The sequence below is a fragment of the Zonotrichia leucophrys genome, chromosome 3 (genome assembly GCF_028769735.1).
Source record: "Zonotrichia leucophrys gambelii isolate GWCS_2022_RI chromosome 3, RI_Zleu_2.0, whole genome shotgun sequence".
Taxonomy (NCBI): Eukaryota; Metazoa; Chordata; class Aves; order Passeriformes; family Passerellidae; genus Zonotrichia; species Zonotrichia leucophrys.
The window spans coordinates 10971351-10996554 of NC_088172.1; the positions used below are offsets into that span (position 1 = coordinate 10971351).

Sequence of the window (25204 nt, forward strand, 5' to 3'; positions counted from 1 at the left end):
GTTACTGCTTTGCACAAATGTTTACATCTCTATAGAGTAATTTCACTGAGGTAACTGGAGAGTTTGAATTGCTGTTAATCTTTCACACATTTGAAATGCATCTCTCCTTTTTTCTTGGACTAGCTAAATGAAAAGACCCAGCAGAACTGCAAAGTATGTGTGTGGTTTTCCCTTCTTGGTGTTTGTATGTCAAAATTCTGGTTCACTTCTGATTTACTGTCACAGAATTGTGGAAAACCCACTTAATTCCCAGCTAATAGGTATGAGTGATACTGTCCTGTCTCATCAGAAATAGTTTCTGCTATCTTTTTTGGTATTACTTGCTTGTTCCAGGTTCTAAATTATCAGTATTGTTCCATCCATTTAGTTCATTCTCCTTGGAGATAAATGTAGAATTAATTTGACTCATACTGGTTTTAATATCTTTCTGGCTGAGATATGTGTGTGTGCTAACACATTTACTGTTTAGATGGGTCTTTGAGAAGCATAACACACAAGCAAGTAGTAGATGGGGCATCATTTATATCAACTTTCAGTAAATGTCATAATTTGCAACAATAATAAAATGCATATTTAGAATGTGAATATCCAGTGTTAGCTTCTTTTAGATACTTCACTCTAAACTGAGACTATACAATATATGAAATAATTTATGATGTGAACATAAATCAAGCCTTTTCCTTCTAAATACAAAAAAATTGGACAGAAGTTATAAATTATTTTAGTTCAGCTATATTTAAACATTAATTAAAATTTAAATGTCAGTGTCATGGACTAAGATCACAAGCCTTGTTCAATTTGTCATGTGTTTTAAGTTGTACCAGGAGTAGCAGCAGGCACTAGGAATGAAGCTTGCCTTTACTGTCTTATCTACCTCTCTTGGTGCGTTCAACACTTGAAAGTTCTTCTGTGTAACTAGAATGCCATGTTATTAGAAATGAAACTTGGAAAAAAATTAATAATCTTTGCTTACAATTTAAGACCAGTATAAAGTCAATTTAATTTTATTATCTTCATAGTGCTTTTTGACTGCTTTTGCAAGTAATGAAGCACTTGAGTTGAAGCTCTGGCATGAATGCAACATCTGAGAAATGTTTTTATTTAGTCTGAATTCATTTTTATCTAATGGAGCTGAGGCAGAAAGCTTGAATATTGAAATCAGGAAGTGTGAAGATGAAGGACTTGTGGCTTTTCAAGTCCACAGTGAAAATTAAATGAATGAAGATAAAGTTGCTGAGAATCAAGACTCTTTCTGTAGACTCTGTGAGGTGTGAAGGTAGAAGCACAGGAGAACAGTTTATTTTAAGTCTTAATATATTCACTATTAAGTTTTTAGAGATTTGTTAAGGGCAACAAGAAGCATATATTTATATTTGGTCACATTTACAGAGTGTTTGCCATATGATACTAGCTGCAAACCCTCCTTCAACTTGAGTCCTTGAAAAAGAAATGTTTCCAGATACTTTTTACTCCAGAAGTGAGGTTTCTTTGACAAAACATACTTTAAAAGTACATTGAAGTCAAACTGGAAATCAGAACATACTGGAAAACTGCAAAAACTTTACCTCTGCTTTCCCTTAAATATATTTAAGGAAATTTAAGGTACTGTGATTGAAAGGTAAGAGTACTTGTATGACGCTTCAAACAACCTTTCCTGGGAGGAGAGGAATCAAATCATAGAATTGTAGAGTCATAGAATGCTTTGAGTTGGAAGGGCCCTTAAAGATCATCAAGTTCCAGCCCCCTGCTATGAACAGGTTGCTCAAAACCCCATCCAACCTGGCCTTGAACACTTCCAGGGATAGGGGATCCACAGCCTCCCTGGGCAATCTCTTCCAGTCCCTCACCATCCTCACAGTAAAAAATTTCTTCCTCGTGTGTAATCTAAATCTGCTCTCTTTCAGTTTAAAGCCATTCCCCCTTCTCCTGTCACTGTCCTGCTGGAGTCCTTACCCATTGTTCCTGAAGCTCCCTTGAGGCACTACTATACTTCAGAGAGAGGTGCTCCAGCCCCCAGTCATTTCTGTGGCCCTTCTCTGGGCTGCAGTGGGTCCATGTCCTTCTGATGTTGGGGGTCCCAGCTGCAGAGGAAGGGTCTGTGAGAGCAGAGCAGAGGAGGAGAATCATGTCCCTTTGACCTGCTGGTCACACTTCCTTTGATGCAGTTGTCTTCAAGAGATTACGTTTATTTAAATTATTCAGCTTGAGAAGGTTGGAGTGGGATGTGGGAACAGAAAAGGGAAGACTTCAAAAAGTTGTTGCTGTGGCAGTGTAATTTGTGTGTATACCAGAATGCTGGTTGGTACTAGGGTCAGTGAAACAGTAGTGGAAGAAAGGCTGAGCTTCATTGAAAGGCATGGCTATGCATTTGTAATCCTAGTTCAGTAAGACTGCAAGCCTCAGGTTATTATGTGACCTCAAAATAAAATACTGCTCTGTACTTGTCCCAGTCATACAGACATTTCTTGAACACCTTGCATTATCACAGGTGAGAAACAGCATTGGCATGGCCTCTCGTTTGGACCACTGTGTTCACTTTTGTGTTCTTTTACTCCGTGAAATCTAAGTTGGTCTCTGTTTCTTTTCATCAAAACAGATGTCCCAAATTTCCTTACTGGGGTTTCATGACTGTGGTCATTGCTTTCTGTTGCTTGTGTGCAGGTGCTTGGTGTGATAGTCTGATTTGCCAGGAACTGAGTGTTCATGTTAATGCCTGGTGAAATAATTCACATGGGTTAGTTGGGACTTGAGTAGCCCAAATCAATCTGGTAAATATGGTGAAAGGTTTGAAAATGGATTACTGGAAGTTTTGAAGAATGTGTTACTTGGATCCCTCTGTGTCCAGTCACCTCCAAAAAATAACTGCAAACAAAACCACAAACAAACAAAACCCCCAAAACAACAAAAAACCAAAACCTTCATCTGAGTGTTAGAACTATATTAAGTGAATAGCATGCTATAAAAATGTTTAAATTGTATGTACTGGATGTTAAAAAAAAAAGAAAAAACTCACAAATATTCCTTACTGACACAAACTATTAACTGTTTTATTTTTAATACTGGAGCTGCATGGACAGATCTAGCCTCTCAACCTTCTGCCTAATATTGGGAAACTTGTAAACAGTAGCTTTTCCTGAAACAAGGCTGTTTTGAAGCTTTGAACAAACGGGTGTAAGTCTAATGACCAAAAGAACATTTAGGAGCTACAGTTTCATCCATTTAGTGTTGAAATATACTCACCAGTACTACTCTGTAGGTGTACCAGGTAAATGCAGGCAGACTAACACTTGTCAAAGCAATTGCTAACCTAGCAAGTCTGAATCTTCTTCATGTTATTCCTTAAGGCATATTTTATGCTTTGCTTCAGTCAGATGGGTCAGTAATTTTGGCATATTCATTCATCAAAAATTGAAGTGAAGAAGTATCTGTAATGTTATTATGATGCATTCGAAGTAAAGGGATCTTTATATTTTCACTTTCTGGTACAACATAATGTCTCATGACTCAGCTGGCCTGTCATATGGCCCAAGGCAACTTTTTGACATTCGGGAGTATTTTTTAGGACTACTAGATTGGCTTTTAAAAATTAGTACCTTTTTGCAGAAAGTAGAATGCAATTTACCTTAATCTAGTTCTTTGGTCAAAGCAGCTGACATCCACCCTCAATGACAGAGGCTATCAGAATTAACAGAGATACTTATACTTGCAGATTATTTTTCCTCTTCAGCTCTGCTTAGCTTAGGAGAATCAGTATTGGTTCTTTTTTCTTTCTGCTTATTAAGCAGAAAAGCAGATGAGCAGGTAAAAAAGTGAATTTCTTGAATTTAATCTAAAAGTTACAATATTTTTAATATTAGTAGTTGAGCAAAATTAGTCACTTCTGGAAGGAGACCAGATAAAAGCATAAACTATGATTTAAAAGGGAGTAACTGAAGATCACTGTTTATAGTCTGTGTGACTATAGACATTCAATATGTTTGCAAATTGGGTGGTAGCAAAATGCTTTTTCTTTTTGCAGAAGGAAAAAGAAAAAAAGAAAGAAGAGAAAAAGAGAGAGAAAGAATCAGAAAAACCATCAAAACAGTTAACAGCTGAAAAGGTAAGAAGAGTGTCTTTTTTTTCCACTTAATTGAAAATGGCACATAGTATTAGATATGTTCAGAGATTTGGGGAAAAAATTAATGTGTATGTGTATATGAGTTGTGATCTGGTTAATCCACATGAATTTTTTGCTTGTGCTGTTGCTTGCATACAAAGGTTGGTTGGCCATGTGATGAGGAATGTGTTCAGAAGAAGAGGGAAATGGGTTAAGCTTTGTTAAAGCTTAGGCTCAGACCATAAATCTAATGAAGTTTTTTAAGATCACAGGATAGTCCTGAGTTAGGAGGGACCCATAAGGACCCTCAAGTCCAGATATTAAATGCACAGCCTGTATGGGGATTGACCCCCCAACCTTGGTGTTGGTGGCACCATGCTCTGACCAGCTGAGCTAAAACCTCAGGGTCATGGACCACTGCTATTCTTGCACAGAAAATTGTCAGTTTTATTGAGTCCTGTATTATCATCTAATACTGTCTTTGATAAATTAATATATTTTAAACACAAATGTAAAATCTGTAGAATTTAATTAGTAATTTTAAGTAACTTAAAAATTTCCCACTAAGATCATGTCAACAAAACATGATGAGCAAACAACTTAAGGTGCTTCTTTCCACAGCCATGGTAAAGCATAATGAGCAGCAGTGCAGGTACAATTAAAATTTCATGTGCAGTTCTGCAGAGTTAATATTAAACAAAAATTAAATGAGTAATTTTAGTATTAAATATATTAATCTCTTTTAATAGAAATATTGTCTTTCTGATCTTGTGAATCCATTAATATGTTGAGGTCTGTAGTGTAGTCTGAAGAATGCATTGGAGTCTCCATCTGTCAGTTTATTCCCCCATATTGCTGTGTTACAATTATGAAAAATGTTGTGTGTTCACAGACTATGATTGCAGATGTATTTTTAATTCAGTTTTCAAATAGAGTATTTTTTCATTTTACATAATAAAACAAGATACAAAAAAAAAATATATACATACTTGGAGGGGGAAAAAAAAGCCCCTCCCCAATAGGAATATCATTTTTCTTAAATTAGAAAGCAAGAATGAGTTAGTGCAGAAGGAGGTTTTCTTATGACAATTCCTGCTGCTTCACTGAGCTATTGTTATTGATATGGTACAAGGTTAAAGAAAATTTATGGATGGGAATAAAAATATTAGAATTGTTGATTACTGAAGCTTTATGGGGGTGTCCAGCCAAGTTAAATGTTTTATTTTGGTCCTTATAATAATATACTTTAGTTATAAAGGCTAAAAACATTGCTGTGGTTTGGAAACATTATCTTTCTAGAGCCCCAAAATCTACTTTTGGACTGGGAGAGAGGGTCTCACTTTGTAAGGATGCGTGAACTTTGTTATGTGGCTGGAAATATTTGGTTATGTGAGGGGAAGTGACAACAGAGCATAGTTTCAGCTGAGGGATTATCCTACCACTTGAAATAAAAAACCAATTCTAATGCCACTGATTAGATTTACATTTGAAAAGTCATTAGATTATCAGTTAATGATTAGACAAATAAAAAGAAGTATTTTGATTTTAAAGGCTTGTACTACAAAATGTGGAATTTGGTAAATATATCTGTATTAGATAATCGTGCTGTTGTAACAGCTGCAAAATGTTTGAAGCACTGCAGCATATTTTATTTCATTATTAATGTGTCAGCATTGACTGCTCAAATGGAACTCATCTCTGTGTCATCTTTTCAATTTAAGACATTCTTCAAGCTTGAGCTTTTAAAGGATCATTCATTCAAAATAAGCTGCTTTCACACTGTAAATTTTATATATCTTAAAAGCCTAGTTGCTTTCTGTAATCCAAATGAAGGAGAGCTGTAGCATATGTTTATTTCTGCTGGACAGTGTTGGTGAGGTAGAAAACAAAGATTTTCTTTTCATACATGGAATAATACATTACTGCTTTTGCAGTGTGTTTCTGCTTTAGGAAGCTGATAAACATTAGTATCTCAGTAATAATGATACACTTCACATCCAGGTAGAGACTGGCTGTAGCATGTTTTAAATATTGCCTCCTGAATCAGCAGGGGAGTGCAGGCATCTTGACCATAGTATTTATCATGTTTTCAGCAAACACATCAAGCAGTAGATGGTTACTTTTCACAGTTCCTGGAGGAGGAAACAATATGAGAAGTCTGCACACTTCATACTGAAAGTCACAGGTTGCCTTTAGTACAGGCATGGTTGATATCCAGTCTAGTTGTTCCAGGCTTGGGAAGTTAATTAAAAATATGTGAGCGAGCAGTTTGCAGTTCTGTCGCAATTTTGAGACTTCTTTTAGATTAAGGTAATTCAAGCAGTGTTTTAACTATGCTATAGAAGAATCAATAAAGATGGAAAACATTAGAGGTCTTAAACTGGTAAAAAGAATTCATCTTTTTACTAGAGAAAACTTCAGATCTATTATTAAGTGTCATGTACTCCTATAAGTCTTCAGTTCCTAATGACTTTGATTTTATCTTTTGTTGAGAATAAATTTCTTAGCTCTTAAAATAAGAATATACATCCTAAAAATTTAAAATGTTCACATTCAATTCTCATGTTCTTATCTCTGCTTCATAGAGTTAATTTGCTCCTACATCCATTTAAGTTCTTTCTCTTGTCACTAACTAGATCCTTAGCCTTTAGGAAGCTAAATGTCTAGCATGATTTCTTTTGCATTTTCAAATATTACTGAAAGATTCTAGCATTGATGTAGTAAGCTTGTGATCCTAATATTACATTACTGTGTCAGGCAATTATGGCATAAAAGATACTTTGTTGATTATCATGCTTTGATAAACAAAGACCACAATCTTTTAACTTATTTAATAATAGTGAGTTTTCTTACTGAAACTGCTTTTCAGTAAAGAATCATCATGTGCTTGATGTTGGTTTCTGGGGAAATATTTTTTTTTGTCTCTCACATTGGAGAATTCAGACACAGTAGAATTTCCTCAAGATCAGAGAGATCCACTGCAGAATAGTGAGTAGCGAGGATACTTGCTTGACTCTGTTTTTGTGGGCTGTTCACTTTGCTGAGATTACTGGGTAATTTTTAACATAACAAGATCTTACTATGTCAGCTAGTGATTGAGTCTAGTCCTGTGATTAGCATTTTATTACAAGCAGCCAACAATAAGATATTCCACATCAAATCTGCAAAACTCTTAATAAAACACATGACATTGCCAGGCTACTGGCAGCTGTAAGGATTTTTTCAGTCTAACTGAAGAAAGTTAAGAAACTTGCATAAGTTACCAGGGTCTTTCCTCCCTCTCTCTCTATGCTCTTTCCATAACTGCAGATCTCGTTTCCTTAGTGCTTCTGCCTAAAAAAACCTTATCCTGATAGTTACTTTGAAGAAACAGGGAAAATACTGCAAGAAAACTGCTGTAACAGTTATTATGTAATTTTTCATGACATGAAAACTGGGGCCAGGTTATTTAAAGCTGAATGTTCACTCAAAGCCCAGCTTGTTTGCAAACAACAGAAGTGCAAATTTTAGCAATATTAAAATGTGTTGAATTGCAGGAATAAATAATCGAACTGAACTCATTGAGTGCTTCTTAATGTTTCCTATGGGCCAACAGCAGGATAATAGCATAAGACAGACTGCCATGTAGTGAAAGCAAGTTTTACATGTTCTGTAGAGACAGTTAAGATTAAGAGATTTTAAATTGACTAAAAAAGTAAGTCTTATGTTGCAAGAGTGCAGTTTCTTAGTGGGGAGGGGAAGAAAGTCTGTAGTTTGGCCACCAATCTTACATATTTTGTTGGTAGTTACAGAGGAAAACCTTTAATTTGTAGGCAGGAAGAAACAGCTAGACTTTCACTAGCCAATTCTAAACTTCATCATCCTGCCTGCCCTTTCATCAACTGCTGAAGAGCTTTCCTTGCTTATTAATTGCTCTTCTGCACAGCTGAAGGTAGTGACATTTCATAAATCAGCCATGATTTTCTTTTTCTTTTTTTTTTCCCTTTCTTTTCTGCTTAAGTTGTCTGTACAAGTTCTCTGTTCAGGAACAGAGTAAACCTCTGAACTCCTTTTTTATTTCTAGCATGAGTAGAATTTTAGTTCATCCCTGAGTAATTGGATGTGTTCAATTTTGAATTCTTTGGTGATTTAAAAAAGAATACATAGCAAAAGTATTGTGCTTGTGCATGAGAGAGCTCTCAAAGCCTCGTACGAGTTTTCTGAAACAAAATTTAAGCTGTGTAGATAGTTTAGGTAAAGTTTCTTCTTGGAGCACAGAGGAGCACTTTAGGTAAGCTCCATGCTGTTCTTCCAGCAGCAGGTTGGAGCAGGCTCAGTGTGCACTCCATCTGCCTTTTACCCATTTTCCATTGAAGGGAAGCACAGAAAAGTGGGAGATGAGGTTCCACTGAAAGGAAGCACAGAGAAGGGGGAGATGAGGTGCATTTAGGTCATTTGGGCTGAGCGATCAGAGGTGTGCTGGGCCAGTGTGTGAGGTGGGGAGACTGTGTGCCCCAAGGATAAAAACAGCAGCAGAGTAAACTGAGGAATATTGTTCACAAGCCATCAAAGAATATAAGGAATATTTCATTTAGTAAAGGCGTTTGCTTTGCGCTACTTAGAGAAGCTGGAGTGAGCTGTATGAATGACTTCCTGAATTTCAGAGTGACCAGAACTGTAGTTTTCCAAGACATATCTATTTATGTCAAATTCACTACAAATTAAAATAAAAAAGGCATCACTAGCTAAGATGCTGTAAGGCTCTGGAGTGCTCCCAGAGTAAAGAAAAAGAAAATTGGTGTGCCTATATGTTCAGATTTTTGTAGGGTTCAACTTTTTATGAAGTCTAATTTTTAAATAAAGAAAATGTGGTGTGCAACAGTGGTAGCAACCCAGAATTAAGCCAGAAGTTATTTGGAAAGCTGTCCATGGAAAACTTGGTAAGTATTTCTAATATCCAGAATTAGAAAGTTCGGCTAAGTCCATGACACTGAATGCTTTGGAAGTGTTTGGGTTCATCGCTGTGTAGCTTTCTCTCCTGTTAAGTTTAGAGCTTTCACAGGAGTTGAGTACTGTCATGAAAATATTGTGATGTTTTCTCTGTAAAATACTGTGTGTTGGGGACCATCTAAGGTATGGAAGTAAACCCCTTTAGGACAAGATTGTGTTGTACTGGGACAGTAAAGTTAAATGCTTAGGGTATAAAGAACTATAAACTACTTTTTTTTTCTCACTAAGTACTTGTACATTTGCAAACTCAACACTCAAAGATTTTTGATTAATATCAACACCCAAAGTTAAAGATTTTTTCATTCTGCTGAACATACCTGGATGATTAATGGTTCTGAAGGACTGCAGCACTTACACTTGATTAACTGAAGTTCAAAATGACACTGTGAGTTAGTTTGTTTTATTGTATTGCATTTTGAATTTGAAACTGGCTCTTGTTTTTGTATAAAGTTATTTCAAGTGACAGGAATGGGTCAGTTGGAGGTTATTTTTCAATGGTAGTATATCAAATGCTGTTTTTCTTCCCCAAATGAAGACTAAATTGGCAGATTAAACTTGGCAGTAACAGTGAGCTGCTGCCTCTCAGTCAGCTGGTACCAGGCAGCACCAGATGGCCTTTATTACAGACATTGGTTTATTTGCCTTTAAAATGTACTGGAGAGCCCCTCAAAAGTGAGGGCAGGTCACACTAGTGGCTTTTCCCTTTCGTATAGGAAAAGCAATGTCAAATACTCAATAACCAAATAGGAAGAGCTTAACATAGCTTGTTAGGATGGTGTATTTGTTTTCCCCCTAAGACAGCCCACAACTCCCACAAAAATCAACTTGCTTGGACTATTGAAGCAAAAGAAACTATTACTCTCTCTTATTTCTCTGGGATGTAATTTTCTTATAAAAATATTATAAGTTATCATCCTAATAATTTTGTACAAGGAGAAATGAGTTGGAGCAAATAGTGCTGTAGTGTTCTTCACTTCTCTAGAACTGAGTAGCGCTGTAAGAATGCATGGAAGAAATGAAAGCCTGCAGAACAGTTAGTGTCCACCTAAACACCAGTTAGGTGAAAGTGATCTCTTTAAGTGTTTACTTTTAACTTGTAAGAATAAATGGATTCACAAATATTGACCTGAATGATCATGTAAGTACAGAATCCTGTTACAAATAGTCTGTTTTTTGTTTTGATAGACTGTATTGTTGATAATTTGCTAAATCACTTGAACAGTTGATAATAACATTTCCCTAGACAACTTAGCATTATTTGCCTGAGTGATTTATTTTTAAAATATCTTTTCTTTCTGATTGTTATATAAAATGAAATATTACTTTAAATTGTAATCAAAAAATCATGTATATCATGGGAACAGAAAAATTGAAACCTATTTTGTTCTCTGATTGAATACATTGTCTTATTTATGTTCTTAGTCCTTGTTTTCATAAATTCAGACTAAGCAGATAAGAATTAAAGCTCAGGATTTAGGATATGTGATAAGACACAGGGCAACCTGTTTCCCTGCCTCCTGCCCCCACAATGGGTGAAGAGTTTAAGGCTTCTCAGTCTGCATTTTACAGTCTATGGACCTCTCCCAGCCTGGTTTTACATTTCTAATCATACCTTCTCAGTCTTCCAGAAGAGATCAGATTATTTTGGGTTCTTTGGTTGTTTTGAATGCTAATCTGGAGGAAAGCAAATCAAATTAGATTCTTCCCAAAACGGTGCTATTCATTTCTTTTGCAAGTAACAAAGGACTTCTTCTGTTTGAGGATTGCCATGAAAAATAGTCTTACTTAATGGAATTAATCTGCCATGGCTCTTATTACGTATTTGCAGTTGTAGACAAAGAAATTAAGAAACAGATATTGCAGGTAGAAGCAATGAAAGAAACCCCTTTTTTGTCAGGAAAAAAAAGGAAGTTTTTATCTTTCAGATGTTGGAAAAGGAGTCAGCGTTCAGGAAGGATATCACTTTTTTTTCTTCAGCCATGTGTGTGTTTACTGTATCAGCTTGATCCTCTCTACTCTGGTCTTGCAGCAGAACAGTATTTTAATGCAATTTTAAAAAATTCTATGCAAGAAGAATCTGAAAACAATTAAAACAATTAAAAAAAAAAAAGAGAAAACCTTGAAAAATTTGGTTAAATTGTTTTTGTTTAACTTGCCAAACTGTTTTTACCAGAAAGCTGGTTTAAGTTTGCTTAGTTTTAGTTGATCCTCTGTTACACTTTTGATCCATGCCGGTTCAAAACATAATACTGCCTTGGGTTTCAGTTGTTAATACTTATTAACAGATGGCATTTTCAGCTTGTGATAAGCTTCATCATTTTTCCTGGTGTCTTTGAGACAATTAAGACAACATTACATCTGCTTATTTGTATATTGAACAAAATTAAATGGACACATTTAAACAAGCGTGTACTAAATCAGCCTTACTTATGGGTGGGTGCTGTCTTTAGGAAAAAGAAGTTCTGAGACATTTGAGACCACAGGACCATGCATGATTAAAACTGCAAATATACAATCTCATGTAAAAAGTTATATGAAAATTACAGTACTGTTAGGAGATTAGGAACAAAATGGATGCACTTAGCTAAGTGGTACTGATACATGGAACTGAATGTAAAGAAGGATAAGGATTAGATAAGATGAAGCTGATAAGTGGGAAAAGACTTTAAATTATGTTGCTCAAAATAATAATCTTAACTTGTTTTGAATAATAGCCTTCCTTTGTTTTCCTAAAATAATGCAAGTACTGGAGCATGGTTAAGGCCATCAAGTGCTTTTGTGTGTTCTGTTTCATTTCACCATGCTTAAGCTAGAACGTGCTTAATCTCACTCCAGTGTGTGACCATCAAGATAGGGCAACGGCGTAGTGGGAAATCCTGTCAGAAGTGCAAATCTCACTAAAGAGTAAAGACACTGGCATGTTTTTCATAAAAAATTATTTTAGATGTCACTGGCAATCTGGCAATATAAAATCTCCAACATGAGCTTAAGTTTTAAATGGATGATGATGATGCTAAGATGCCATAAGATGTTTCAGCAATGTTCCAGTGCCATGCAACAACTTTGTGTGTCTTCCAGCTTAAATTTGTAGTTATCCTAGGTATTGATTGTGTGCCTTTTTTGCTAAAAAGAATATTTCTTTGGACCATTGAATTTATCACATTTTGATAGTTGCTTTTGGCGCTAGAAGAGTTGTGTGGAACCTTTTATGGCTCTGGCATTCATAGTGTTGCATAATTATATCTTCACCAAGTTAACTCAAAGGTAGTTGGTAAATAGCACTGTAGCTGTGGTAGAGGTAGAAGCAGGGTCTTTCAACACAATTTGAAGGAAGTTGACAAGTTTCTCACACTAGATAATTTTGTTGGATGAAAAGTTACCAGTTGCCTGGTTGTTCAAATAACTGGCAGCTCTTTAATGCTAAATTGCTTACATGTATCAGTCAGAAATGTTAACCCATCTGCAGTGAATTGCCTCTTGGCTCTGTCAGAAAAAGAATTGGAACTGGATGAGCTTGTATTTCAGTTTTACTTGAAATTTTTCTTTCATGAAATTGGTACCTGAAGTTAGAAGAAAATGGGGCAGTTCTGAGGTTATCCCCAGGCATGCCACTGTACTGTTGTAAAATAAATCTGTCCTGCCTCTCTGCTCAGCAAGTATTGTCTCTCAACTTGAGAATATTGTACTTCATGTCAGAGTAAGGTACTGCAGGCTTGTGTGCTAGGCAGAAAGTGTATATTACACAGAGTAGTAACACGGGTGACTTCTGTTCAAGAGAAAACACAGATTTTTTGACTTACCTATTTCATCCTCAGTTTACACTGTAAGTAGATATCAGTGTATCTTTTTCTTTGGTTCAGAAGTGGATTATTTTTGTTTAAATGAAACAGGTTGGGCTGAATCTTAGCATAAATGTAGAAATGGATGATGGAGCAAACAAATCAGAGGCCTTGTAATATCACTCTGAAGGGCCAGTTTGAAAACTTGGGCATCTTTGAAGCTGTGAAGATCAAAGCTGTAAAAGGCTTTTACATTTTGTAAGGATGATTTAAACGTGCCATTTCAGAATATACAGAAATGTCATATAGGTTCATGTTTATTTAAAAAGGAGAATTAGAAGCAGGAAAAAGCTTGACTTATTTCCAGTTGAGCTGGAAGCTGCAGTGCTTATTGATAGTTCATGTTAAAGATTATGATGGTATGGAGAATGAAGACAAAGAAAATGGTGCTTGCCCAAGTAAAGAGAAATCCATTTTGGTATTGTATATGATCAGTTAAAATTACTTAGCTTTTAAAGTAATTGTTTCAAAGTGATTAACTTTGAAATGAGAGCAGAATTGAGGAAAAATACACTGACTTCCAGAAGAAATTCATGTAGCTAATGATGCATAAGTATTTATTAAATATTTCTCCCTCTCACTAAGTTCTGCATTTGTGAAACACAATTATGTACATGTACATGAGGATGATAAAGTACTCGTCAGCTCTCTCCTAACTTCTCTAGTAGTTCATGAAAGCAACAAGCTGATTCAGAAGTAAGAAAAATAAACCTGTGGGGCTATTTCAGTCTTGTTAGCTGTCACGGAGAGGGTTGAATTTCTGCAGAACTAATTGAGAGGCTTTTTCAAATGCATCTCTAGAGAAATAGTATGCTTAGACTTCATAAAGTGTTTGTAGGATTCTGTTTGTGATAATAACAGAAATTATACCAGCACAGAGTATGAGTCCAACACTCTGAGTAAAATGTCCTAACTCAGAGGTTGTTTCTATGAAACCCTATTCAGTGTGATGTTCTAAGACTGACTAGAACATAAAGACTGTAAGAATCAGATGAGCAACAGCAGAGGGTGAAGTGGAGTAATTTAATCAGTAAAAAGAGAGCCAGTGATCTGCTTCTAGTACATCAAAGGAAAGTACTGAGATGGGTCAAGGAAAAAGATTCTTTCCCAGGAATACCAGGCAAGTAAAGGGTGACTGCATAATAGGGTATAGGATGCAGGATGCAGAGAGAAAAGAGCTTGGGGATGGGACAGAATATTGTACACAACTCATTATGGGATATTTAGGTGACACAGACCAAACCGGGGGAATACAAAAATCAAGGCGGATTGGGGTGTAGCAAGCTTGAGGAAGCAGGGGAGGAGTGAATAAAAAAGGGCAGTCACATATCTGCTGATGGCTGAGCAGGTTGGTGGGCAGTAGGATTGTCTGAGCCTTCACTTGATCTCTGCAGGCTATTCTGTATTCTTGCCAAGTTCTATTTGCAACTATTGAGCGTGAGTGCATTGTCTCTCTGTGCCTGTGTGACACCTGCAAACTTCAAGTTCAGGTACCAGACAAGTGGGGTAAGAGGCTGTGCTGGCCACTGGAAAGAGGCTGCAGGCCTGAGGAATTGGAGGGTCAGCACCTGCAGAGACCATTCTCTAGAAGCCAACTCTTTGCAAAGGCAGCATGTCTAACAGCAGCTGCTGGAGACAAACATACTGTGATCACACCTGATGTGTGCTAGCAGGCAGCACATTTCACGCTGGACTAACCAGTGAGTAAGATACAAGCACCTGGAAAGTTCTAAGGTAGAGCTGATTGCTGGTTAAGGGTGTAGGGTCTTGATATTGAATAGAGTTTCAGGTAAAAAGCATTTTTCAGCAAAAAGAGCACTTCTGTTATAATTAACAAAAATACTGAGAAGCATACCTTCATGAATAGGGATGGAAAGCATTTCTTTGATTGTTTTTTTACTGTGAGCTCAATCAGTTACCGTGCCTGAAACAGCTCATTCTTGTCTGGAAATATATGAAGAAGGAATTACAAATAAATGTCCTTTAGTTCTGATTGGGTACAATGATGTTGTATTATGTATTACTTGAAAGGTTTTTGAAAAGAAAGTTATAAAAGAAAATAGTTTAATGAGGAACTGGAATTGATATGGCTGCATTATTGTAATCTTGCTGAGGCTAATGAGCACAATAGAAATCAAATAGAAATGTATAAGCTGAGTTCATATAACCATAATATGTGATTTGAAAACTGAAGGTGTATTTAAAATAGCTCACAAAATTACAAACCCTGTTTATTGCATTTCACAGCTTGCAAACCAAGATGCATTAAAACACTTTGACCCTAATCCGAATTACAGATCTCGTAACAGGACACTGGATTAGCTGTAAAATGGATCTTTTGAGGTTTTCTGATTCATAGTGATTTCTTCTATAAGATGCAAAAAAATCCAGATTTTATTGGATTAAAAGCACTTCTTCCATTTTATCTAAATCAAGTTCCATGACAAGATAATACCAAATAGGAAAAGGGTTGATAAACAGCTTGTTCTCTGCCTTTTGTATCCTTGTAAGCAGGTCCTTGCTTTTGGGCTCAGATGCAGTAATTTCACAGATTTACAGCTGCAAGAAACTTTGCTCAAGTCTTTGCCCCTAGAATCTCTGGAAAACTTGAATACCTCTGCACTCAGACTGTGTGCCTCTCCTGTTCTGCAGTCTTGCCACCCCTAGCTCAGCTTCAAGTTGCTACATCCTGTGACCATTACCTGGGAATCATCTTGCTATGTTTTGATGCTTTTTTCAAGTATCAGACTTGGGAAAAAGAACTTTTCCTCTTTTTTTCAGACCCTATTCTTAACTTTTCTGCTTTAAGAACCTAATATATTTGAATGCATAGAACTATTGTTTCAAAGGTGATTGTTGCTGTGTAGATTTAATGCATGAATATAAGAATAAGGAATTATCTCTGATACTTGTCTGAAGTCTCAGCAGTAAGTATAAAAAGAAAGCCAACTTAATTGTGGGAAATTGTACTTCTACACAGTTCGTACGTTGTTTTGAGCAAGGTAAAAGGGCCTCTAAGATTGTCTGATGCATTAGAAAGGAGCTAAACCAATTCAGCTAAGTACAAGACATGAAAGGTTTTAAGCCTTCTTGGAATATATTGACTAAAGTAAATGAGATCTGAGCTAACATTTTAAATTCAGTTAAAATACAATGTTAGTACTGCTTGTTCAATAAGTAAGAACAAAGGAATAGTCTTAATCCATTTTCACAGAAATTATTAGTGTATTAGCCTAGACCCAGCTGAAATCATATTAATGGAATAAGATTATGGTGCAAGGTCTGTTATTTCTGCCATGAAGTTTTTAATTCAAATTACTAAAGATATATAATGCATTTTAAATAATCTTGCTCAAGTATCTTGCTCTAACTGTGACAATCTAATGAAAATCCACATACTCAGGTTTTTAAAGTGAAGATGTGGATCAAGAACCACTTTAAAAGTTTTTTCTTTGGGTATGTATTTTGACTGAAGGACCTTCATGTGTACAGAATCATATTTAGCAACATCAAAAGGCAATTTGGTTTTTTTTTGTTTGCTTAGTGTGAATGCCTTAAATAGGCTTATCCAGGTGAGTGTGAGTAGCTCAGTGTCTGTGAGTGATTAACTGAAATAATCACAATAGACTCTTAAATAATCAATTTACATTTTCCGCTTGGCTTGGCTCTTTGTTTCAAGATAATTCTAGTTTGATAAATAAGAATGGTGGCTTTTTTGTTGTTGTTGACTTGCAGGCTTTTCTCTTGATTAGAAATGCATCAGGGTTTGATTGCAGAGCTGAAGTCTATGCAACTTCACAATGATACCAACATAGTTACTTGTGTTTCAATATAGTGCATCAGTTTTCTGGCTTTTTTGCTAGTTAGGCAGTGTAGGAGTTCATCACTTGCTAAAAGTATCCTCAGTTCTGAAAAGTTAGTCTGATTTCTAAATTCCTGCATCTTTTGTTGCAAGTCTGAAAAAACAAGTGCTGGTACTTTATAGGAGGGTAAACAAAATAACACTTTTCATCTTTAATGCCATTTAAATAAAATATTATGAAAATACTAATTTTTACTTATTTTCAGGTCAGATATGAAAGTTATAAAAATATTCTTTAAAAATTCTAGGATGTGTCTGCATGAGTAATGCTGTAAATGGATACAGATTAAACTTTTTAGAGCATAAGTGTCAGGAAAAACCATATCTACAAACCTATTGCAAGATATAGTAAATTACCAACATTATTTTCTCATATGGCAATTCTCAAATGTTTATGCTCTCCTGCAAGTTCTATTGCAAGCAGTTAATGAAGAGGGAAGGAATCCAATTGCTTTATGCACAGGGCATACAATTCCTATGTATTAAGAGCAAAGGAGAGCTTTTTTTCAGTAACCATAGAGGTGAATATGAGCTCTAGTGAGTCAACTGGAAATTGCTTTTAAGTAAGTTAGAAGTGCTCTTTACGAAATTATTTGATGTATCTTCGACTTTCTTAAGGCTTCTTGTAGTTAAGGTAGGGAATAGAAGTTAGAAATATAGTGGTAATCAGATGCATTTTAAACAGACTGAGTTCTAGATCCATATGAATTTTTCATTAAAGTGGAAAATTGAGGAAAAAATGAAGGAGAATGGGAGCAGATAAGTGGACTGGACAGGTGATGAATCAGATTTTTGACAGTGACTGATACCTTGCTTGAGAATAGGAGAGATTTTTAGATTAGTAACTTATGACTGCTTTGGCTGTAGTGTTTTTCTACTTCAGAGGTATTAATCATGTGGCTTATGTCCTGCACTGTGTATTCTACCTCTTTAAATGCTCTCACACAGTGTAAATGAGAATAAGGTCAATGATAGTCCTAAATGCTGGTGTTGAAATCTGCTAAATTATTTACATTATCATCTTGCAGTAGTGAATTTGGCAAAATCGTGCTTGTTTTTCAAATATTTGGTGTGGTTTACATTTTTTACTGAATGTCATATCTTTGAGAGCTATTAAACCCTTAAAATCTGTACATATGATGATAACTCGCATAAGGTTACAGAAGCAGAAAATGGAAACTTGAATCTCACGGTTATAAAGAAAAATAATCACAGTATTTTCACTGAGTGCTGGCACTTACCAAAAAGGAACCAGGCCTTACCAAAAAGATTTGTTCACAACTGTCAGTTCCAGTGCAAAATGCCCTCAGCTGCCTGTCAGAGGAGAATATTCTGGGGAACAGGGATGTGCAGAAGAGTAGCCCATAGATTTAGACCATAGGCCCTAGAATGTATGATCATAGTAAACAATGTTCTGATAGGATACCAGTGTCCTTACTTATTTAACAAACATGTATTATTTTCCTATTTTACTACAATACTGATTTTTTAAAAGCAGTGGGTTTGACTGCAGAGCAATGTATTTGATGCTAGATCTGAATATTCTTACTGTTTTGTCATTAAAAATGTAGCACTTATCAGAAGACCTCACGTATGTCACCTGTTCTGTCAACCAAGCAAGCGGTTTAAAGCTTTCTATTTGCAGTTTAAAGCTTTCTATTTGCCTCTTGTCTTTCCCTGCACATCTTGTGCCCCTAATAGCCAGATGTGTTTGGGCATGGTGCTGAAAGTTGGGAAAGGACAAGCTTGTTTTGCAGTAAGGGAGCTGTGGTTGCAGGAGCCATAGACCTCATAGCATCATGTTATGTATGTGAATTTAATAGGTGTGTGACAGTCAGGCATGGTGGTACTGACCCTCCTTTTTGTCTTGCCCATATATAACCATATCCCCCATAGGCAGCATCCTGTGTGCTGTACTATGATCTCTGTACAGAGGATGGAGGAGAATTGACTTGGCAATGCTTTCATTTAGTTTTATTTTTTTCTGAGGCAGGATGAATCACTCATTTAATGGTTATCTCCAAAAATAGCTGGCTGAAGAAAATTTGATGAAATACCCCACTGACATACTGGACTTCCTACTGTACGTGACCTGCTTCAGGTGTTACTCAGTTTTCTTCACAATCCCATCTCCTCCAGACTTGCAGTTCAAGTTTTTGTGAGAAAGCATTGCTGCCCATTTCAGGGACTTGGAGTTTACCATTGGATGAGTCAACTGCAAAACTGTAATACTCAGATTCAGATCTTTGAGGCTTGTGTACACTGAGCTTCAATGGGAAAACTGAATTTGGGAATTCACTGTAGTTTGCTGGATGAGGTTTGTGCATAGGTTGAGTCACTTGACGCATTTGCTCCTTGCATCTATTTGACAAATTCTATAGAGTGCCAGAAAACGGGAACAGAAGGTGATTGTGAAGAAAATCTACCAACAGGAAAGTACTGCTGACTCTTAAGAGTATGTCTCTGTGTGTGTGTGTGTAGCCCTTGAATGTATTTAAGGAGGTGCTTGGAGGTTGGCTTGCTTAAATTAGCAAAACAAGAAATATGTTTGTGCAAAGCTAATAAAACTAAAATGATACAGTTATCAAAGTATCACCACTCAGCAATAGCCAAAATACCAGTGTGTTATCAACAGTGTTGTAGCCACAAATCCAAACTATGGCGTTGTATTGACTGCTGTGAAGAATGTGAACTCCATCCCAGCCAGAGCCACAAAGGCAATTAGTTTGAAAAACATACAGTATAAATTGCCTATCAGTTCCCTTGTCCTTGTCAAAGAAACATATTTAATCACTAATAATTTGCTTTAGAGTGACATATAAGAGAAAGAAACAAGTCTGTAAAATCAACTTTAAAACTTAAGGTGTGAAGAGAGTAGTTAACATGGTTACTTGCTGATTTATTTGGTTTCATTTAACTCAAGAAAAGTATTTCACATAAATTAGATTGAACCAGAATGGTGTAACTAGGAGTATATTGAGGGCAATACATTGTGAGAGCTCAATAAAGGCCAATATTGATTTCTGTAAAATGGAGCTTTCTTTTTTAATTTGAGACCTAGCAGAGATCTTCTTTCTTTCTTATTCTTTTTTTTTTTTTTTGCTGGCCTAACCTGGTGTTCTTACGCATTTTTTCAAAATTAAACCTCATATAACTTCTGTTGTTGCATTAAAAGATGCTCTTTCGTGATGGAATGGAAAACTTTCTCATTCTATGTAAATTGGGAAGTTTTTGACAGTGGTGTTCTTTTCATCTTTAAAGGCGAAGCCAGAACTGCAGCAGAGTAAGCATCCACACTTTGGTGCAGATTTTCACAGCTTTTCCGTCAAAACCGGATAGACTGGAAATTACCTTAAAGTCTTAGAGCTGATGTTGGATAAATGAGCAAGATTGATAGGTGACTAACCCTGCCATTCTCTAATGGTAGGGAAATGAGCAAGATGAATTAAATAATAGACAGTATCTCTATGAATTACAAGAAGCTGCCTGGTGCAGTTTCCACTAACAAAGGCATCATCTCAGTGTGAGGTTAAAGTAGGCTTGTGCACTTGGTTGAATTAAAATCGGCTCAGTTAGAGGTGACCTGGTCCTCTTCACTGTTACCTGCTTTTGGATTTTGTTTGTGATGGTTTCTTAGCACAGAACATTATAGTTGGCCAAGGTGCACTGTGGAGGTATATGGACATTACCAGCATATAAATTTATATCCACTAGTTTCAAGCCAGTTGATTTACAGTAACAGTGTGGGGAAGTTAGGTGAAGGTCCAAATACTCATTTCTGCATTTCCATTTTAATTAAGTAGAAAAGAGTTGCTGTTTCTTACATGTAGACATAATTTCTCAGTTATTCATTTTGGTAGAGTTATGAGGAGTTCACAAATATTTTTAAATATTTGCTTTTTAGATACTGAAAGATGATCAATCTTGTTGTGTGAGGGCTACTTACAGATGTGGTATTAGCACCATACTTTAACATTATTGTTTTGTAGATGTGCAGCAGACAGAATTAAGGCATCACTTGATTTGGGTATAAAATTGGGAGTCATTCCTCACTGGATATTAAGAATTAAATGACAGCAGGAGCTTGAAAAGGGAATTGTTTCCTTGATGGCACCTTTATCAATTATCAATGCCATCAAAAAAACCTTATGGAAGTAAAGGAAGACACCCTGTGATGCTCCACCCTTGTCTGCCAGGCCAGTCACGACACTGTTAAAAGTGTTGGTTTGGTCAAGCATGGCTTCCTCTAGATGAAGCCATGCTGATTTCTTCCATTAACATTCTTGTCCTTTATGTGCCTGGAATTGGTTTCCAGGTTAGTTGTTCCATTGCCTTTCTAGGTATTGATGTGAGACGGAGCAACCAGTTGTTCCCTGGGTCTTGCTTCTTGCCCCTGAAGAAAGGACTGGCAGAAGAGCATAAGAAGAGTGAAAGGTTAAAATGACTGCAATGGAAAATAAAACAATGACAGATTATTGTATCCCAGTTACCTGTCATCTACAGGATTGCAAAAATTTATAGTGCCTATGCTGGATCTGAGTAACAAGTGTGTCCCTGCTCCTGTGCTGAAAATATGTGCTTAATAGGTGAAAATACTTGTAAGAGGTTGCAAGGTTAATTCTTTATTTGCTTCCTTAATTTGGCCAAAGTATCTAATACCTGCTGATCAAGGGGTGGTTTAAATTAGGTTTTGTGGCTCTTTTCTTAACAAGGACTCAAGTTTTTTAGGTAAAAGATTCCAAGTCATGCTGATCATGTGGAGGATGTAAAAGAGTCAACTCCCTGGAAACTTGGTCTGGCTTCAGTTCCTTTCGGTGATATTTGCAACAAACTGTTTTCAATAATCTCAGAATAATTGAAGGCAGTGGACATTGCTTGTTTTCAGTAGGTCTCCAACATGAGAAGAACCCTGAAGGGTAATGTAGTGGCCATTAGTGATAACTGTGAAAAATGGCCATGTAAGACCTGCATATCAAAGATGTGTTGATGTTCTGCAGTTTGCAAGGACAGTATTTCAGAAGAATGTACTAGCAGCATAAAAATGATTTTGAATGAGAAGCTGTTAATACATGACCTGAAGTAAATATATCCAGAAATTGCTATAACCATGTACTTCATTCACTAAACCCACATATATTACTAAGACAATCTTGGATGTCATAAAAAATAGTAGCCCCAGTAACCTTGAAGGCCCCACTTGAAAATAAATGCACAAAATTGTGTACCTGTTCCTTCTACTTGCCTTTTTCATTTCAGATTCTTAATGCTATTTTTAGTTTACTTAATGCTGCTTAGTCTCCTATTTTTAATGTGGTCTTATTCCAAAGGGCATAACAAGGAATAGGTTATCTAGTACTGGTGTCAATACTTAAAAATAATTGCTGTGGGATTCAAGGAGACTGGTAATAGAAACTGAGATGGATCTTAGTGCAGCAAGACTCCCAAGCATTTGTCATGCTACCTTGCAAGTCTACAAAATGTGGTGGTTTTTTTAGATAGAACACAACACTAAATTAAACAGTAAGTTTAAGAAATGTCACTGCTTCGTTATGCAGGTTTTTTTCCTGTTGCACACTTCTGTGCTCACTGGGTGCAGTACTTAACTTGAAAGGCCACTCTCTACATAAAGCTGAGTCATGAATGACTCCTATTGGGGCAAGACTGCTAAAAAGAAATTTAACACCACATTTCTCTTTATGATTTGTAGTAAAATTTTCTAGTGACTCCAGTGTGGCTTCCTTTTTGTTCTTGTCCAGAGTTTCCTTGTTTATGCCAGAATTATATGGGCTGGAAGAGACCTTTTGAGGTTCTCTCCTCAACCCAGAAACATGGCATGATCTCTGCTAGAGAGCACTGAAGTAAGCCACTGCTTTTTGTTGTGTCTATCTCAGGTGGACCAAAGTGCAGAATCCATGGGACTGAACAGAGAACAAGACTCTCAAAAGCAGCATGGTAGTGAGGGTCATTTAGATATTCTTAAAAGTAATTGTGTGTGTGCAAGTTTCTTGTTCTACCTCATCCCACTGGTGCCTTACCTAGTTCATGCCTAAGTGCAGGTGACTTAGAGAAGTCCCTGTCTGTGAATCATGGCAGACCTTAAGCACCAAACAAATGCCTTCTGAATTTGCACAGGAGCCCTCCTATGTGCCATGAAGCATCTTAAACAGAAATAAAGGCATACCAAATTACAGAATTGCTTGAAATCTCAGACAGGAGGATAGGAAATTCCAGGAAATGGTGCTTGTTATGGTGAGAGAATGGAGGAACAAAATCATTTTGCAGGTATAATTTAAGAGGAAGATCTTTTCTCCTAGATAGCTGATGAATATTGCTTTGTATGTCTGCTGTTACACAGATGAATTATTGGTAAATGTTAGGTGACTAATGTGTTTTTTCATTTTTCAGACTGAAGGTTAGAATGTTGGTGAAAACTGTATAGCTGCAAAGATGTTAAATAGTGCTTTAAGAGAAAATCTTCAAGGAAACAAATGCAGTATTAATGGCTAGAAATATTTGATATACTGATGACCTTGAAAATAATTTTTGCAGCTTTTCTTAAAGTAATTAACTATAAAGTAACCTTAAAATCTAGTAGTTTACATACTGACAAGGGGAGCAAAATGGGACAGAAACTTTTGATCAAGGAATAATAGTTACAATATTGGAAAATGGCATTTTAAGAGATCATATTTTTTTAGAAATTCATAGTTTCATACCTTGTGTCTTCATTGTCTTTCTTATTTAGAGTGATGAAACAGAAATATGCATTTAATATGTACTGAAAACATTTATTTGACAAATCAGAGGACCTAAGCAGATTATTCCTCCCATATTTTTAAAATTTTAGTTTAGATAATGAGATTAAATTGCCACAGTAGTAAGTACCAAATAAAAGAAAGTGCTATTTGAACTCTATCTCTTTAGTTCTTATTAATATATGCACAAGTCTGTGACTTCTGTGAAAAGTTTGCATTCAAAACTAACCTGTCAAGCTTTATATTATTTCAAACTTGTGGTTTTAGGTAGTTATCAGAAATCTAATACAGTATAATGAAGATTTGCAAATATAATATAATTCTAATGGTTTTTCTTCTCTGTTGAAAGAAATCATTCTATATTTGTAACTTTTAAGCTATTTAAGCAAAAGGAAAAAAAGCCAGTGTCATGAAATAAAGGAGCATGTCAGAAATGCTTCTTTTTACAACTTCTGTGACCTATAGTGTTTCTTACAGAGATGGAGAAAATTCAGATGTTCAAGGTTTTATGGCACACTCTGTTCTGAAGTACTTACTGTTAATTCTGATTAGTGTTTATAATAATGATTTTATTGGTTTATGGCATATTTACTGCGATATGGTCAGTTGTAGAAAACTTCATTTTGAATTGTCACTTTTAAAAAATCCTTGATATGCTGTCATGGTTTACTTTCAAAAATGATACATTTTTTGTGTTTGGAATTGGTGTGCTGTGCTCCAGATTGTAAACAAGGTGTTGCAAGTTACAATACACAATGGAATCAGGGAATTTGTGGACTACTTTTTCATCAGGTTATTTCCCAAACAGCTGCATCTTGAGCAAGATGTGTAAAGTCAAACTAAGGCCTTTTGGCAAGAGGGAGCAAGTATTTCTCTGAAAGATTAGCAGGGGTCAGAGTATGTGTGATGGTACCTGTTTGCAGTACCTGCAGGAATGGAGTTTGGTTAATTGGGGCTCTTACTGAAGGTGTTCAGTGGGGATTTGCTCATGCAAGAGGAGTGTCTGTAGTGTAACGGGCTTCTGTTCACCTGTGCTGCCTTTGAATACTCCTGAGTTTCCTCACTGCTCTTTACAAACACCAAGCTCCTTACTCTTTATCCCCCTTTGGCAGGAGAGGAAGAAAGTAAAGGAGTACCTAAAACAGATCTTTATATGAATGTGTTGAACTTTAAAGTATGAAAATACTAAGATTCAATGACTTCTGCAGCCTCAGGAGCCTCAGTGACCCTGTGAAAGCCACGATGTGTTTGTGATTAAAGGTGTGAGTGAAGCAGGTTCTGTCAGTGCCTGCCCAGTGCCCAGCCTGGCAGTGCCCTGCCACTGTCACTGGGTAAGCTCCTCTGGTTAAAGGCTGTACTCATTCATCAACCAGTCCACTTCAGGTTTTTGTGATAAGTATGGAGAAAGGCACATTAAATGCACAGGAAGAAATGCATTTGTCATGTCACTACTATTAACCAGTTCATCTTCATTTTAGTAATTTATGTTTTGATGGATTCAGGGGATCAGCCTGATACTGGTGTAAGAACTATAAACAGATTTATGATGTAATTTTTGTAATCAAATTTCACATCAATGCCATCATACATTTTGGAATCTTTGGGCAAAAGACTGGGAATTCCCTTTTCAGAAGGAAAAGAATGCTGTTATTAGCATGCAGGT

General features: G+C 36.3%; 1 protein-coding gene across 4 annotated transcripts in view; it reads left to right on the plus strand.

The window, feature by feature from the left end:
• SMAP1 (small ArfGAP 1) overlaps positions 1–25204 on the plus strand; it is a 91254-nt gene that overhangs the window by 43264 nt on the left and 22786 nt on the right. For all 4 annotated transcript variants that reach the window (XM_064707345.1, XM_064707347.1, XM_064707343.1 and 1 more), the window contains one exon: positions 4019–4099. In XM_064707345.1, the coding sequence (XP_064563415.1) occupies positions 4019–4099 (81 nt within the window). The remainder of the gene's footprint in view (positions 1–4018; positions 4100–25204) is intronic.